This window comes from Salvia hispanica, chromosome 2 (genome assembly GCF_029641045.1).
Source record: "Salvia hispanica isolate PSC_SH4W2 chromosome 2, Shi_PSC_v1, whole genome shotgun sequence".
Lineage (NCBI taxonomy): Eukaryota > Viridiplantae > Streptophyta > Magnoliopsida > Lamiales > Lamiaceae > Salvia > Salvia hispanica.
This window is the reverse complement of record NC_142693.1, coordinates 57,930,203-57,944,442: the sequence shown is the minus strand read 5'-3', so window position 1 is coordinate 57,944,442 and position 14,240 is coordinate 57,930,203. Positions and strand designations below refer to the sequence as shown.

Sequence of the window (14,240 nt, the reverse complement as noted above, 5' to 3'; positions counted from 1 at the left end):
AGGCCGGCCTCGAGCTGACGAGACGACGCGCGCGGCCACGTGGCGCGCGCTAAGCGATGGCGTGACGCCCACTCGCCGGCCCGCGAGTGGGCGTCGGAATTATGACGTCATAAATTTATTTTTTTTTAAAAAAAATTGAAAATTCGAAAAAAAAAATTATAAATTTTAATATTTAATTATGTATTTTTTAATCATGCATTTTTAAATTTTTTAGGCCTTTAAATTGTAATTTTTATTTTATTTAATTATATTATTTTTTAATTATGTATTTTATAATTATGTATTTTATAATTTTTTAGGCCTTTAAATTGTTATTTTATTTTATTTAATTAAGTTTGTTTTTATTAATTGAATTTGTTGGAAATAAAAATTAAAAAATGAAATTGAATGAATAGTTAAGAGATGGATAAGAGATGGTTAAGAGATGGAGGGATGTAGGGGTGTCGAAACGGGTAGCGGGTATCGGGTAATTTCCTACCCGACCCGATACCCGGCGGGTAGCGGGTACCCGATACCCGACGGAAACGGGTAACGGGTCGGGAGCGGGTATTTATATTTTGGGTTTTGCGGGTATCGGGTATACCCGATACCCGAGCGGGTTACCCGTTAATCCCGAAAATTACCCGATTGTTTATAAGTATACTAGCATTTTGTAATTATCATCTTTTATTTTAATTATGCAGTCACAGTGTAAATTTTTTCTTCTTCTTTTAATTATAGTTAAGTTTTTTTTAAGTTTTTTTTTACCTATTTCCCTCTCTTCTCACTCACGTCTGTACCTTTTTTTTCACCTTTTTCTTCTCACTCACGTCCAAGCCATCATCTCCTTCCACCTGCCACCACAGCACTATCCGCCGCCACCACACCACTCCATCTTCATAGTATATTTCCATTGTTTACAGATCTTATTCTTGAATTGGACTTTTCATTCTTGAATTTTTGTTTTAAATTTTCTGTATTGATTTCAAAAATTGTTAGGAAGGAATTGTGATTTACTGTCAGGTCGGGTCGGGTACCCGCGGCGTCGGGTGCGGGATACCTGACTCGGGTATCGGTTATACCCGACACAGTGTGGGACGGGTATCGGGACTAACATTGGGGGCGAAATCGGGTGCGGGTACCCGACTTGTCGGGTGCGGATACCCGCGGTACCCGTTTCGACACCCCTAGAGGGATGCAGGTGTTGTCTCTTAGTTAAGAGATGAGCTGAAAAGTACAGTGGGCCCATGAATAGTTAAGAGATGAGACGGTTAAGAGACGGATAAGAGACAGCGTTGCGGATGACCTTATGAGATGAGAAAGTTTCTCATGAAGCATATAAGCGAGAAGTGAGAACAAAACATATTGGAATGACTTGTGTTTGTATGTGGAAACAACCGTTATTCTACAAGTCCTTTTTGGAGTATAATTTTCTTGTTATTAACCAAGCCGTTATCATATAATTAAACCTAATTACTCCCTCTATTACATAAGGGTATACACTCTTTATTTTTAAGTTCGTCTAAAAAAAGTATACATTTTCTAATTTTGGAATTTTTTTTTAATGAGGAAGGACTCATTTTCCACTGACAATGCCTTAATTACTTTTGTTTTCTATTTTTTTTATTTTATCAATTGTGCATTAAAATCATATATAATCAAAAGCGCATATTCTTGTACGACAGATTTAAGTATAATTATATGCAAATTTTATGCAAAATCCTTGCTTTATTGAATTGTTCTTCCTTGCTTTATTGAAATGTTCTTGCTTGCTTTTTTGAAATGTTCTCTCTTTTCCGGAATTTTAACTCAAAATTCAAATCGAGTCTCTCAAAAGCAAGAAAAAGTTTATAAAGTAAAACAATTGAAAAAAAATGAAAAAAAAAACTCAAAATTGGATAGAGATTAAAAAAAAAACTGAAAAAAGAAGTGAGAAACCACTGCACAAAGGGTTAAAGCGGCGCGTAAATCATCAAGATCTGGTCTTGGGTTCCTCAATTTCAAAGTGTTATTGACGCATTTCGTTTAAAAACTTCGACAATTTTCGGTTGGCACCTCCAATTTGAACTTGCGGTTGGCGGGTGAAGGATTGGGGGAGTTCGAGGGTTTTTGATTCAATTGGAAAAGAATTGGATTTGGTTTTAGAGGATTGTGAGGAAATCAAATGCCGGAGGAGGATTTGGTGGAGCTGAAGTTCAGATTGTACGATGGATCAGATATCGGTCCGTTCCGATATTCGCCGGCGTCGACTGTTGCTATGCTGAAGGAAAGAGTTGTGGCAGAGTGGCCTAAAGGTTAGCTTAACTCCTCACAAAATTGATTCTCTCTTTTAATTTTGTTACTAGAATTTGGGCTTGTTCAATTCGATTTTATCGTCTTCTTATGTTCCATTTTTCTTATTGGCGTTTGATTGAGGACACATACAGTAAACTAGTTAGTGAAGTTTAACTTTGAGTTTTAGCGTAGTTATACACGATATCTTTGAGATTATGCCCTTGGATAATGTGTTATGATTAAATGCCCTTTGATTTTGGGGCAGGAGTAACTGCAGAATTCGTGCAATTGTAAGAATGTAAAGCAGCGCAAATTTGAATGAAGTTTTGGATTTGGGGCACATGAGAAATTGAGTTTCAGAGACTTGTATTCATTAATGCATACCTTAATCATAAATGTAGTGGAGAGCTTATTTCCTGCTCTTTTGCGTGCTTATTGCGAGTGTAATTGGAGCAGTTTTGCTTATTATCAGATAAAAAAGTTTCCCCGAAAGCAGCAAATGATGTGAAATTAATAAGTGCTGGGAAAATTTTGGAGAATAACAAGACTGTTGCACAGTGCAAGATGCCATTTGGGGAGCTGCCTAAAGGAGTTATAACCATGCATGCTGTTGTACAGCCATCGGTGGCAAAAGCTAAGACAGGTCACTTTTTTACTTTTTTGCTGTGCTGCAAATCCGATTGTTACTTTGTTATTCATAACTCGTTTGGTTGCTCTAATTATGCTTTCATACTTCCTGCCTACTTTATTTTGCCTACAATATTTGGACTCTGAGTTGGAGATTTTAGTCATATGGAACTACACAACTTTTGCAGATAGGTTTTGTTAATAACATAACCTGCCTGCATGTGATTCTATGGTTTCAGTTAATTGCTGGCATAGTTTTATATGGGTTTGTAATTTGTTTTTCATGCGAGTTGGAACGTTGATCACATTAGAATTGTAGCTATGGCTTATAACTCCTAAAAATGGGACTCACTTACAGGGGATGGTAATCTATAGATTCTTGGGAGGCATCAAGGTTCGATTGTTGGATCTTGGGATATTACAGTGAGAATAGAAGCATACAGTTGAATGTGGATTTTGAAATTCTTGGAAGTTTAAAGGTTCAACAATATGAATGATCCTAATCTTGGTGTAGGATATTGATAGTTAGAGAAATATAGGTCTCGGGTTGTTAAAGATGATGACATAATGTTGTGTACGAGTAGTAGAGAAAAATTTAGCCAAATATAGAGTGCATGCTCTCATGCATAATTGTAGCCTATTTCTGGGTTTTCATGGATCTAGAATTACTCTCCAGAGCTTAAATTTCTGTCTGTTCATCCTACCCTGGCATACCTCCCCATTCTTTTTCTTTAGGAAAACTTATGTAAAACTTAGTATGAGGAAATGGGATAAAATTGCAATTTTGTTTCCTAAGTACATTCATGAAGTGCTTGGAGGAATCAATTACTGGTGAATGTCATTGATACAGGAAGCGCAATGCTCAGACCTCAGTCCATTCCAATCTAATTTTTATGATAGAATGTATATTTGTGCATAAATCATGCTCGATTTCAAAATCATCGCTTACTGAATAAATTCATCACAAATCAGACCTTCATTTATCAGTGTTTATTTTCCTTTTACTATATGATACCCTGAAATCTAACATCGCAGTTCATGTCTCGGTTTCATATAATATATTCCTGTGAAAAGTTTGGATTTCGTAACAAATGCAATCTCATTTCTTTGATGCTATCATTAAGGCCTCAATTTTCTCTTTCCCCAATATAGTTGCTTAGTTGCTGAAAGTTCCCACTGTGTCAACAGAGAAGAAGGTTGATGAGATTCCCAAGAAGAACGTCTGTTCGTGTTCCATCATGTGAAGTGGAAGTTTATTGAGCCTTTATCTTCTGGACTTCTAGGGAGTTCACCTGCGCCATCATCAGATTTTGAAGTCGGAAAAACCCAATAATTTGTAAACAGTCATTATTCGCTGTATGTTTGAGAGCATTTCTGTGTAACAGTCGATTGTCATGTATGCTTGTTTCTATAAAAATTTGCTGCTTGTACATGTGTAGGTGCAGAACTTTTACATACTATGAGAATACATCCTTTGCCACAATACTATATGGAAATTCTTGTGAATGCAACTCCTTAATTGTACCTCTATTGAGCCACAAACCAGCTTTCACTCAACTTTATTAGCTAAATTTCTTTCTATCTCCACAGACGATGTACATTCACCGATCACTCGAGTATTTTCAGGCGTTCGTGGCCTCTAGTTGGTTGTGATGCATGTCTACAATCTCTTCTTGATGAGAACTTGTATTTCTTGATTTAGGAGGTGATTTATATTAGTCTATTTTTCTGGTTGGCAGATCTTGATCCAGATATTTCAGTCTTCTGCACCAGCCACCAGGTAAAATTTAATGTTATCACTTGATTCATTGGATCCAAATATGAAAATATCATACTCTCTTTTGTTGTTACAATCACTCCCATCCTATATTATCATTACCTTAGTATGTACTCCATATAGGAAAATGAGTCATGTGAAATCAAAACCTAGTGTGGCATTCATAGCTGTATTTATGCACGAAATATGTTAGTATTTTATTTTCATATCTACATATGAGCAATGAGCGTCATGTATATATATACTGATATATTACGGAATAGACCACGATAATAACATTAAAACACAAAAAATCTAAGTAATTTATTATCAACCAAATCGTACGTAAATTAACCAATATTTGATCATCACCTTTTTTTTTACTTCTACATACAATAAAAAGACTAATACATTATGCCCAAGTGAATGGAGTAAGCCATTTGGCCAGTCCCTACCGCTTAGTATGCTGACCGATGGACGAGATACTAGTCTTCTAACTGTCGGTAGGAGGGATACCTTTGGAAACTAAAAAGCTAATACATATATTTTCCCCTCACTCCCCTCAAATGATCAAATACTTAAACTTATAGTAATTCAAAACACTTATACATCAAATTTCAACAATTATCAATATTAAATCAATCTACTCCATCCGAAGAAACCCCCAATAATAATCGACGTAAAATCTCTGCATGCATGGCATCAGCACCGCCATGCAGAAGCAGCAAGAATATGCCTATCTTGCCACCCTAGAAGCAAGCACCCTTTATCCTCCGTCAGTCTATACCCATCGCATGAATACAACCCTAGCAAAATCCTTGATTGTGTGACTGCATTTGAGCTCAGCGCCACCCCTTCAAACCCCTTCCCTTCCATGGTCTTCCTCCACTTCTCGAGGCGCTCGTGCCGCATCACGCGCTCCGGCCCCTCGTGAGCCACGATGTTCCCGATCTCCGGGGCGAAGATGTGTTGCTCCACCTTCGCTCTCTGCGCAGAGTCGGCCGGGAACGTTGCGTCCAACGAGTCGAAAATTGCAGAGTAGTAATGGAGGGCCTCGAGAAACCGGCCCAGGAAGTATGGCCCGTTGTGGCTCGCTTCTTGCTCGACTATGGTGACGATGTTCGGAGCCTGGTCCCGGATCATCGTCAGCAGGGGTCCAAGGCAGTTGCCCGGGACGCGGTGGAGGCGGTTGACAGAGTTCACAGCCAGCGCCTCGCCGACCCTTCGGTTGAACATGTGGGGTTTGAGGTCCTCGAGTTCCTCCCCAACCGGGTGGAACTCGAAGGGCACGTGGAGAGAGAGAGCAAGGTCGGTAAGACACCTACCTGTCTCTCTCACTGCCTCGAGGGACGTGCCCACCCCAGTTATCCTAAGGAAGGGTGCGCCTCCAGGCCTGGCCGCCAGGGCCTGCATGAAAGCAGGCCACTGGTAGCCCTGGAGGATGTCGAGGTCAATGACGTGGACGCGCTCCTCGGACTCGAAGGCCTCGAAGATTGCTTGGTTGGCGGTGAAGTGGGCGAATTTGATGTAGGGGCAGGCTTGGTATAGGATTTGATAGATTTTGAGGATTTCTAGGTTGTTTGGAGGGAAAGGGTTGAAAGGTACTAGGTTTGAGGTGGAAGGTTTGTTTGTGAGAGTTGCGGCGAGCCTTGCGCTGAGAGCTTCGGTGAAACAGGCGGCGACACGCTGCATAGAGTCGCCAATGGCAGAGACGACGCGGTTGAGGTGGTGGAGATACCGCCGTGCCAACATGTAGTCCTCCTTCGAGACGGCTTCGGCACATGCTAAAAGAAGGTGCACCAATTGCAGTCCACTATCTTGTTCCTACAATAACAAATCAAACAAAATCGACCTATGAAATCCATCAAAACATTAAAAAATGGTAGTAATTGAATGGAAATTACTGCCTCTGTCCCGCATTAACTGTCATATTTACTTTTCTGCACTCGTTTTGTAAAAATGATAATAGATTAAAGTGGAAAAATAGTAAAGTAAGAGAGAGAATAATGTAAAGAAGACTCTTATCTACCTTATTATCTCTCTTATTTTACTATTTCTTGACTTTAACTATTTATTACTATCATTTTTACAAAATGGATGCAGAAAAGTAAATGTGACACTTAATAAGGAGGTAGTACAACTTAAATGAGTCACCTGCTCAGGTTCAGGAAGGGGCACCATCAAGTTATTGTGCACGTTCGGAATCTGGTGATGAATCTGCTCAGGAGCAGATTGTTGGTGATGCAATCTGTGCAGAGGTGCGTTGGGCGGCTGGATCCGCCTCTGGAAGTGGCGGTGGCGGTCCTCCTCCTCCCGCTGCCGCTCCTGCTGCAACTGCTGCGACAACATCACCTGATAAACACCGTTGTCTTGAACGGCCGGCGCCTCCTGATCGACAAACCTTCCTGAATCATCCATCGTGAGGCAGTCCAAGAGCTCCGGCATCGTGTCCAGCCCAGCGTAGCAATCAGCCGAGGTCTCACCGCCGGCTATCTTCATAGGAGAGAAGACGACAAAATCATCGTCTTTAGCAGCATCGTAGGTGTCATCCAAGAGCGTCTCCAACGAGGCGAGGCTCTCCACCTGCATGAACTGATTATTCGGCGAGTTGAATACGCGGTGGAGAGGGCTCAGCCCCTTCCCCTTGCCCGGGCCTAGAGACGAGACGCCCGGGTAGTTATTAGTCTGCGGAGAGAGCATGTTTCGGACGGGTGAACATATCATGAAGTCATTGTCGGTTACATGGTCGGAGAAGATGGACTCCCATAAGGAGTAATCGGGGGATTGGATTTCTTCGTATTTGAGAGGAGGCACGTTGAGATTCGGGTGGTTGAGGAGGCTGCTGAGGCTGGCCACGGGGGTTAAGCTATTATGGGTGTCGAAATCGGACGAGGAGGGGGTTTTCTTGAGCGATGAGGATGAGGATGACGACGATGGCTCTTGCTTCGTGCAACAAGTGGTATCGGTTTTGGGACATGGTTCGGAGATTTTGAGGTTTACCATCTCAGTTTTGATGGTGTTTGTCTCGCTCTTGATCAGACTTCCCATGCTCCGACTACAAGGGTTGATCATTGGAGTTTATTTATATGTGTTTAATCATGCCGTCTCTCTATCTTCCTAACCTTTGCTTTGCTTTGCTTTCTTGTTTGAGAATTTAGAAAATTTAAAGGTGGTTTTTGTGGCTACACCTCTTTTTATTGAGGTAAATTGTTTGTCTTGTTGGGAAGGACAAAATGAGAACGGGGAAATATGTGCACCGGGCTGAAATTCCATCCAAATTCAGGGGCGAATTCAAAAATTTATTTTGCTGGGGCTATACTTTCTAAATTTTGAGTTTGAAATTTTGATATAGTAATAAGGGTTTTGATTTGCATGATGAAACACAAAATACCAAACATTTGACAATAGTAGTATATACATAGAAAATCAAAATTTAGTTTAATAGGGGTTGGAGCCCTCCCCCACTCGAACGTGTGTCCACCTATGCATCCAGCTCCATTCATAAGATTGGACAGAGTTATTTTGCTGGTTACACCATTTGGTTAGAATTCTCATTTTATTATTTTGGTTCGATCCCAATAAAAATCTCATTAAAATATACTAAAAATGGCAATAAATATTATCGTTACAATTCATCCTTATTACACTAATTAATGGCATAATGAAATTTTTAAAGTAAATAAAGTCAATAATTAAATAACATAACAACTAAAGTGAGATTCAATATATCTCTCATTTAATATAAAATCAAACATTTTTCAGAACTCGGTCTAGAGGGAGTATAATCTTCCGTGAGATCATTTCACTGTTATTTAGATAATTTTGGTCCAAATACAAAATCATAATAGTATTCAATAATAAATTTTAATTTTGAATGCCGATGAAGGTGAAACTATTCATATGTTTTTGAAAATATTGAATATAATTTGTGTTATGGCATGGATTTTTGTGAATGAAAAAATGTATGATCAAAGTATTTGCACTGAGGGTGTGTAAATTTGTGATCTTATATCTAGCTATCTAAAGCATGGACTTATGTAGGATGGGGTTGCCAGGGTCGATCTGTAGGCGTACGATGACAGAAAAACTCGTGCCTTATGAATTGGGGGTAATGGCCATATCATGAAGTTCGGTCAAACTCTGGTATATCCATGAACTTTGAAAGCTAAATATTAGACGAGAATTTGACTAAGTTTCATGATTTAAATGAATATTAACCCTTGATAAATTCTCAATAACCATACGGAAGCTATGCCTCCATCCCAAGTAGTACAACATATGATAACTCACCAGGTTCACGTTAGCTTTTCAAAACTTGTTAATCATCATCTTCATTCGGAGTGTTATGATATTTCAAAATATCTTAAAAGTAATATTTCACTTTTTGGGATGCAAAACATACCGAAACAAGTCTCTGTGAGGCTAAATTAGAGAGTTCAACTAATTATAAAATATATTCGTCTGTGATGTATAGTAGTACAAATTGTGAACAAATCTCTCTCCATATTGTATATAGTACAGTATGTTTTTATAGCTTTGTATCCGTAGTTTTATACTCCAAGTTTTGAACAAAGGAACAATTACTAAAGCAAGGTAATAAGCTAGTAAATGTATATGAATTTGTACGCGAATTCCATGACAAACTATATCACTAGAATAATGAGGTTGGACAATATTTTTGGAATGGTTTGATTTCTGGACATTTTGCCCATCACAACTTTTTGTACTATCATATAAAAAAAAAAAAAAAACTTATTTATGGTGACATACAATAAAAGACAACGTCGATGACGACTTGAATTGTTTCCAACTATGAATCTCGATTTCTAAAACTAAAAAAACAAATTAGGGAAAGATGAAGAATAACCGAGACATAAAAGAGAGAAAATGATGTAGGGACAAATCCCGTTTCTAGTGTAGCATGATTGGAGGTTAATTAGTCTCTTAGTTCGTATCTCCAATTATTTGTTAATCTCAAGAATGCAATAATTTGTCGTTTTTTATGATTGTTTCTAAATAAGTTTTTTTGTTTGGTTAACAAGAAGTTTGCTTTACTGTAACAAGAGAGGGAATAATGACTCGAATCTGATATTATTAATCAATAGTAGTTAGTAGTAGTAATTATTTTTCGGCCTATTTGAAGATGACAAAAAGAGCTGGACGTTGAAGAAATCGTCTGATACAACCGCCTACTCTTTGGATTTGCCAAAGGACTCAACTTCTTGTCTCTCTCTTGCTACATAGTTTTTGAAACCTCTCCAGCAACACCATGGTTGTATGGGCGACGTCTTCAATTCTACATTATTTTTTTATATTTATGTACTGCATGCATAGTTATAGAGATACAATCGATTGCTGACTTTAAACTATGTCAGAAACATATGCTATAGATGTCAGCATGAAGATATTTGTGTGTCAACAAAATTTAATTGACATACAAATGTCTTCTCTCATGTTGACATTATATGTTATAGACATAGTTAGTTGTTAACGATTTCAAATAGTTAGCATTCTAACATAACTTTATAGATACATATATATCAAATTTAAGATTGTATTTGGTGGGAGTATTTCAATATTATGATATTGACGAATAGTTTCAGCAATCCAAATCAATACTTTAATCTTATTTTATTAAAAAAACTTCAACTTGATCACCTTAATTCTTAGTTCTTGCCATCACAAATTTTGAGCACACGAAGTATATAATTTATTTTGTGAGCGTTTTAAATTATGCATAATCAGTATCTAACTCAATTTGAATAGGCACATCTAGCTAGCTAGCTCATTTGAAGTAATTCATTTACTAATTTTTTTATAGGAGCGACAAATCTCATGTTTAGAAGCGACGAGTGCAATGAAATTTTCTTGGAATAAATTGAGTAAAGAAATGGATTTATCCCTAACTTCTAAGTTTGGCTCCATCGCTTGAGCATTTACCTAAGTTTAGAGAACGTCGGTGGCTTGGTTTGATTGGTTCCATTTCAATAAAAGACAAATATATAATTATACTAGTAAATATAGATTTCATGACTTTTATGTATTGGATTGTGGAATTATTGGTGGATTGTACCTAATGTCCATACGTGTAAATATTTCTAATATTATAGTATAATAATTTCGAACAAGATTTTTTGATAGATACTACTACAATGAATATAAATGTTGTTACTATCGTTTTGTTTAATGATTGAGTGTTTCATTCGATGAAATTCATTGGCGTCCTCGAATTATAGTAGATAATGATAAATAGAATGAATATGGCTATGTATATATATGTTCATGTGTGTCGATGCAATTCATAAGTTTCCACAAATCATTAAATATTGATTATAGATTGAATAAGCGTCTCTTGTTTTTGGTGTGTATATATCAATTATCATCCAAAAGGAAGATTATAAATCATAAATTTATTGGACTCTTATTTTGTATGCAAAAAATGTCAGTATTTAGATTATTGGAATTGGCATTTTAGTACCTAATTCTAAAATCATTTAATTAAGCAAGTAAATTCTCCAATAACATTGTTGCAAGGATATAATAATATTACGAAAAGCATATAAGGAAATTTGGCAGTATAAATTACTGAAGAATAATGATATAAAACATGCAATATTGGCGTTTTATATGTGTGTGAACTCTATTGACGGTCAAGCAGCATTCATTTCATCAATTAACCTACAGCAAAAACTTGCAAGAATATTATAGTGAATAATTGAGAAATGTTTTAGAGGAGGAACATAAAATCTATATGTCTCTTCATTCTTCTGCCCAATTTGAGAGGAAAACTTTTGACATCTTTTGGAGACAAATGGCAAATGTATATTGGGTGGGAGACGAGAATTAACGAGCACTTGGTGCTTGCAAAATTTTTCCTATAATACGTAACTTTTGCTGCACCTAAATGTTCAGTGAGTTCAATGCGCACCAAAGTGCTCGCAACAATGTCTTACTATATTAATATTTTTTTTTTGCAATATTTCTCACCAACAATAGTGAAGCATTACTACCAAGAAACCAATTGTAACCCATTATCGAGCATTTTGGTGCTTGGGATTTGTATTGAGCACCATTTTACTTGCTAAAGAGGAGTACAATTTTTCTAGATTTTTTTGCTCGAAAAAAGACTGAATCATTGCTTTTATCTCAAAAGTGCTTGCTAAATACTAGTATGTCATTTACATTACCGAGCATTTATATGCTCGATAATATTTCAGAATTTTTCCATCCAAAATTTTGAACCATAACTTTTTTACTAGATTATTTTTGCTCGGTAAGTGCATGCTATCAACACACAAGTATATTATTCATTCGAATAAAAGCAGAAAACTTTAGATAATTAGTAACGCATAATCGATTAAATTCATACTGGCTCAAATTTTAAATGGGCCGACTCCAGACACTACTATATCAGCGTATGATCCATATCTGCACAAAAATAAATAGTAGGAGTACTAGTACTACTACTAAAAAATTTGACATACCTATAATATTCTTTATTTTGATATATACGTTTATTTAAGATTAAGTAGCATATGTACACATACAGAGGTTGGTTTGGGTGGAGTGCAAAAGAGGGACATGTAAAATTGAATGAAAGCTGCTTAAAATCAGAATAACTTTTTGCAATTACAATCACTTTCTAACAATCAAAAAAGTCACCAATTTGCAATCCCCTCGACGATAATATCAACTCTCATTTTCAAGTGAATCTAATAATTCATCAACCAAAAAGTGCTCTCTTTCCTACACACCTGCTCCATAACAAGCCAAAGGAAATTCACATGCACTTGTTTTATATGCACACAGCGAAAAAGGTGCTGCAACTCCTTAGCTTAAGAGAGGTACTACATGCTGCTCCAACACAACTGCTCTGTCATTCATTATCCACTCACATGAGAATTCCATAGCAATGTAGCCACATTTCCATAAAATAATCTCATTCATCCACTCTTATTCTTTGCTGCAATGGCCTCTAAATTAGCCTCTGCATTCTGTTTCTTTTCCACTCTGTCATTATTCCTCCTGCAACTTGAAGCAGCAACATCTCACTCCAATGTTAATCCCCAAATTACTGTCATGGGCTTGGTTTACTGCGACATCTGCTCCAACAACTCCTTCTCCAGACATAGCTACTTCTTACCAGGTTCCTACTTTTTCTCATCTGCTATTTCCCTTTTTACTTACTTCCAACAGTTAGAGCAGAAATATGCAAAATGCATCTAGTTTTTGGCCCATTTTATTTGTCTAAACATTTCAATTAGAGGATTGCATCTTGTTAGTATGAAGGTCTTGTTTCCCTTTAGTTTATCATGTGTTTGGTTTTGTCTTAGTTGGGTTCTGTTTTCTGGAAAGAAAAAGTTGGAATTGCAAGAATTTTGGGAGTTTCTTGCAATCTTAATGCATTGTTGATTTGTTATCATGTAACAGGAGTTGAAGTTAGAATAGATTGCATGTTCAAGGCAATTTCTCCTAGAACTGCTGAGCAAATATCATTTTCAGTGAACAGAACAACAAATAAGGATGGTATCTACAAGCTGGAGGTACCTTCTGTTGATGGAGTAGAATGTGCTAGGGATAAGGCTGTAGGAAGCACTTGCCGAGCGACTCTGCTCTCGACATCGTCTCCGGCCTGCACAGTCCCCAGCTTCCAGTCCACTTCCGACCAGATTTCGATCAAATCGAAACAAGCCAATACGTGCATTTACAGCCTCAATGCATTGAGTTATAGGCCATCCAAGAGAGACATCTCTCTATGTGGGAAATGAATCAATAAATTGGTTCTACCACAACTCTTTTCCCCTCTCATGCACCCCTATGATTGATATCTCTGCTTGAACATTATACGTATGTCATAAAGAGATGATTTTTGGAATTTCTTGAAGCTTTTGCTGCAATCATTATATGTAGTAATCGGTTTGCTTGATTAGTAATTTGTGTGTACTACTGTACTTCATCAATAATTTGGTGTGTATAGATTTCAAGTAAAATGTACAACTGTTTAAGTTTTTTGTTTTCCTGTCCTGATACAGTTCACAGATTAATCACACACACACACATACACGTTTATGTATCTCCATAAGATTGCATCAGAAAGATTACTTGCTTCTTACCCTAAAAGTAAACCAATATACGATGCAAACGTTGAACACAATTCCCTGGTGCCTTCACCTTAATCCAGTCATAATTTGTATCAAGGGCGGCCAGAAAACACTGAGATTATGTTGTGAAATGGACATCCAAAATAAGTACAGCCTTCTTTTTATTACTAAAATTTTCTATTTAGCTAAACAGTCATAGATACATATATGATACCACCTTAACTTCTATGGCTTTAATGAGAATAAAAAACGGCTGAATCAGGAAATGATGGGGTGAATCTCATGCCTGACCTAGTTTGCTTAAACAAGCAATTCCCTCTTCCAAATAGTCTTCTCTGCTAATCCAGAACTCTGGAGCATCCTGCAATGTGGTCAAATCGTCTCATGACTTAATAAAGTAATGATCAGCAATTTTCAGACATTTGCATATAGTATTTGTGTATTTGTGTTGGTGGAAGAGGATAAAGAATATGAACCGGACGCAGAAAATGTTCAACGTGGGG

The 14,240-nt window shown here is 37.3% G+C and overlaps 3 protein-coding genes across 4 annotated transcripts; 2 read left to right on the top strand and 1 right to left on the bottom strand.

Moving 5' to 3' along the window:
• The first annotated feature begins 1,854 nt into the window (after positions 1 to 1,854).
• On the top strand, positions 1,855 to 4,386 carry MUB4 (membrane-anchored ubiquitin-fold protein 4 precursor). 2 transcript variants are annotated; one of them, XM_048110266.2, is made up of 3 exons: positions 1,855 to 2,273; positions 2,726 to 2,896; positions 4,033 to 4,386. In XM_048110266.2, the coding sequence occupies exons 1-3, from the start codon at positions 2,144 to 2,146 to the stop codon at positions 4,038 to 4,040; spliced, it is 309 nt and encodes a 102-aa protein (XP_047966223.1). In that variant the 5' UTR covers positions 1,855 to 2,143; the 3' UTR covers positions 4,041 to 4,386. The 2 variants fall into 2 exon arrangements, with proteins under 2 accessions (XP_047966223.1, XP_047966147.1); XM_048110190.2 differs by having other exon boundaries at positions 1,859 to 2,273; positions 4,069 to 4,386.
• A 942-nt stretch (positions 4,387 to 5,328) lies between these two features.
• LOC125198342 (GRAS family protein RAM1-like) lies at positions 5,329 to 7,708 on the bottom strand. The gene is made up of 2 exons (XM_048096707.2): positions 6,791 to 7,708; positions 5,329 to 6,460 (listed from the first exon to the last, which is right to left on the bottom strand). Exons 1-2 carry the CDS (start codon positions 7,706 to 7,708, stop codon positions 5,339 to 5,341), a joined length of 2,040 nt encoding a protein of 679 aa, XP_047952664.2. The 3' UTR covers positions 5,329 to 5,338.
• A 4,781-nt stretch (positions 7,709 to 12,489) lies between these two features.
• On the top strand, positions 12,490 to 13,647 carry LOC125201935 (uncharacterized). Its single transcript, XM_048100235.2, has 2 exons — positions 12,490 to 12,782; positions 13,067 to 13,647. The coding sequence occupies exons 1-2, from the start codon at positions 12,605 to 12,607 to the stop codon at positions 13,402 to 13,404; spliced, it is 516 nt and encodes a 171-aa protein (XP_047956192.1). The 5' UTR covers positions 12,490 to 12,604; the 3' UTR covers positions 13,405 to 13,647.
• Positions 13,648 to 14,240: the final 593 nt, after the last annotated feature.

Excerpts from the sequence above, each read along its gene's own strand:
- MUB4 (XM_048110190.2), top strand. The coding sequence starts at position 2,144 with ATGCCGGAGGAGGATTTGGTGGAGCTGAAGTTCAGATTGTACGATGGA. Across the intron at positions 2,274-2,725 it reads TGTGGCAGAGTGGCCTAAAG|ATAAAAAAGTTTCCCCGAAA; the intron begins GTTAGCTTAACT and ends GCTTATTATCAG. Across the intron at positions 2,897-4,068 it reads GGTGGCAAAAGCTAAGACAG|AGAAGAAGGTTGATGAGATT; the intron begins GTCACTTTTTTA and ends CTGTGTCAACAG.
- LOC125198342 (XM_048096707.2), bottom strand. The coding sequence starts at position 7,708 with ATGATCAACCCTTGTAGTCGGAGCATGGGAAGTCTGATCAAGAGCGAG. Across the intron at positions 6,461-6,790 it reads CCCTTCCTGAACCTGAGCAG|GAACAAGATAGTGGACTGCA; the intron begins GTGACTCATTTA and ends TTGTTATTGTAG.
- LOC125201935 (XM_048100235.2), top strand. The coding sequence starts at position 12,605 with ATGGCCTCTAAATTAGCCTCTGCATTCTGTTTCTTTTCCACTCTGTCA. Across the intron at positions 12,783-13,066 it reads ACATAGCTACTTCTTACCAG|GAGTTGAAGTTAGAATAGAT; the intron begins GTTCCTACTTTT and ends ATCATGTAACAG.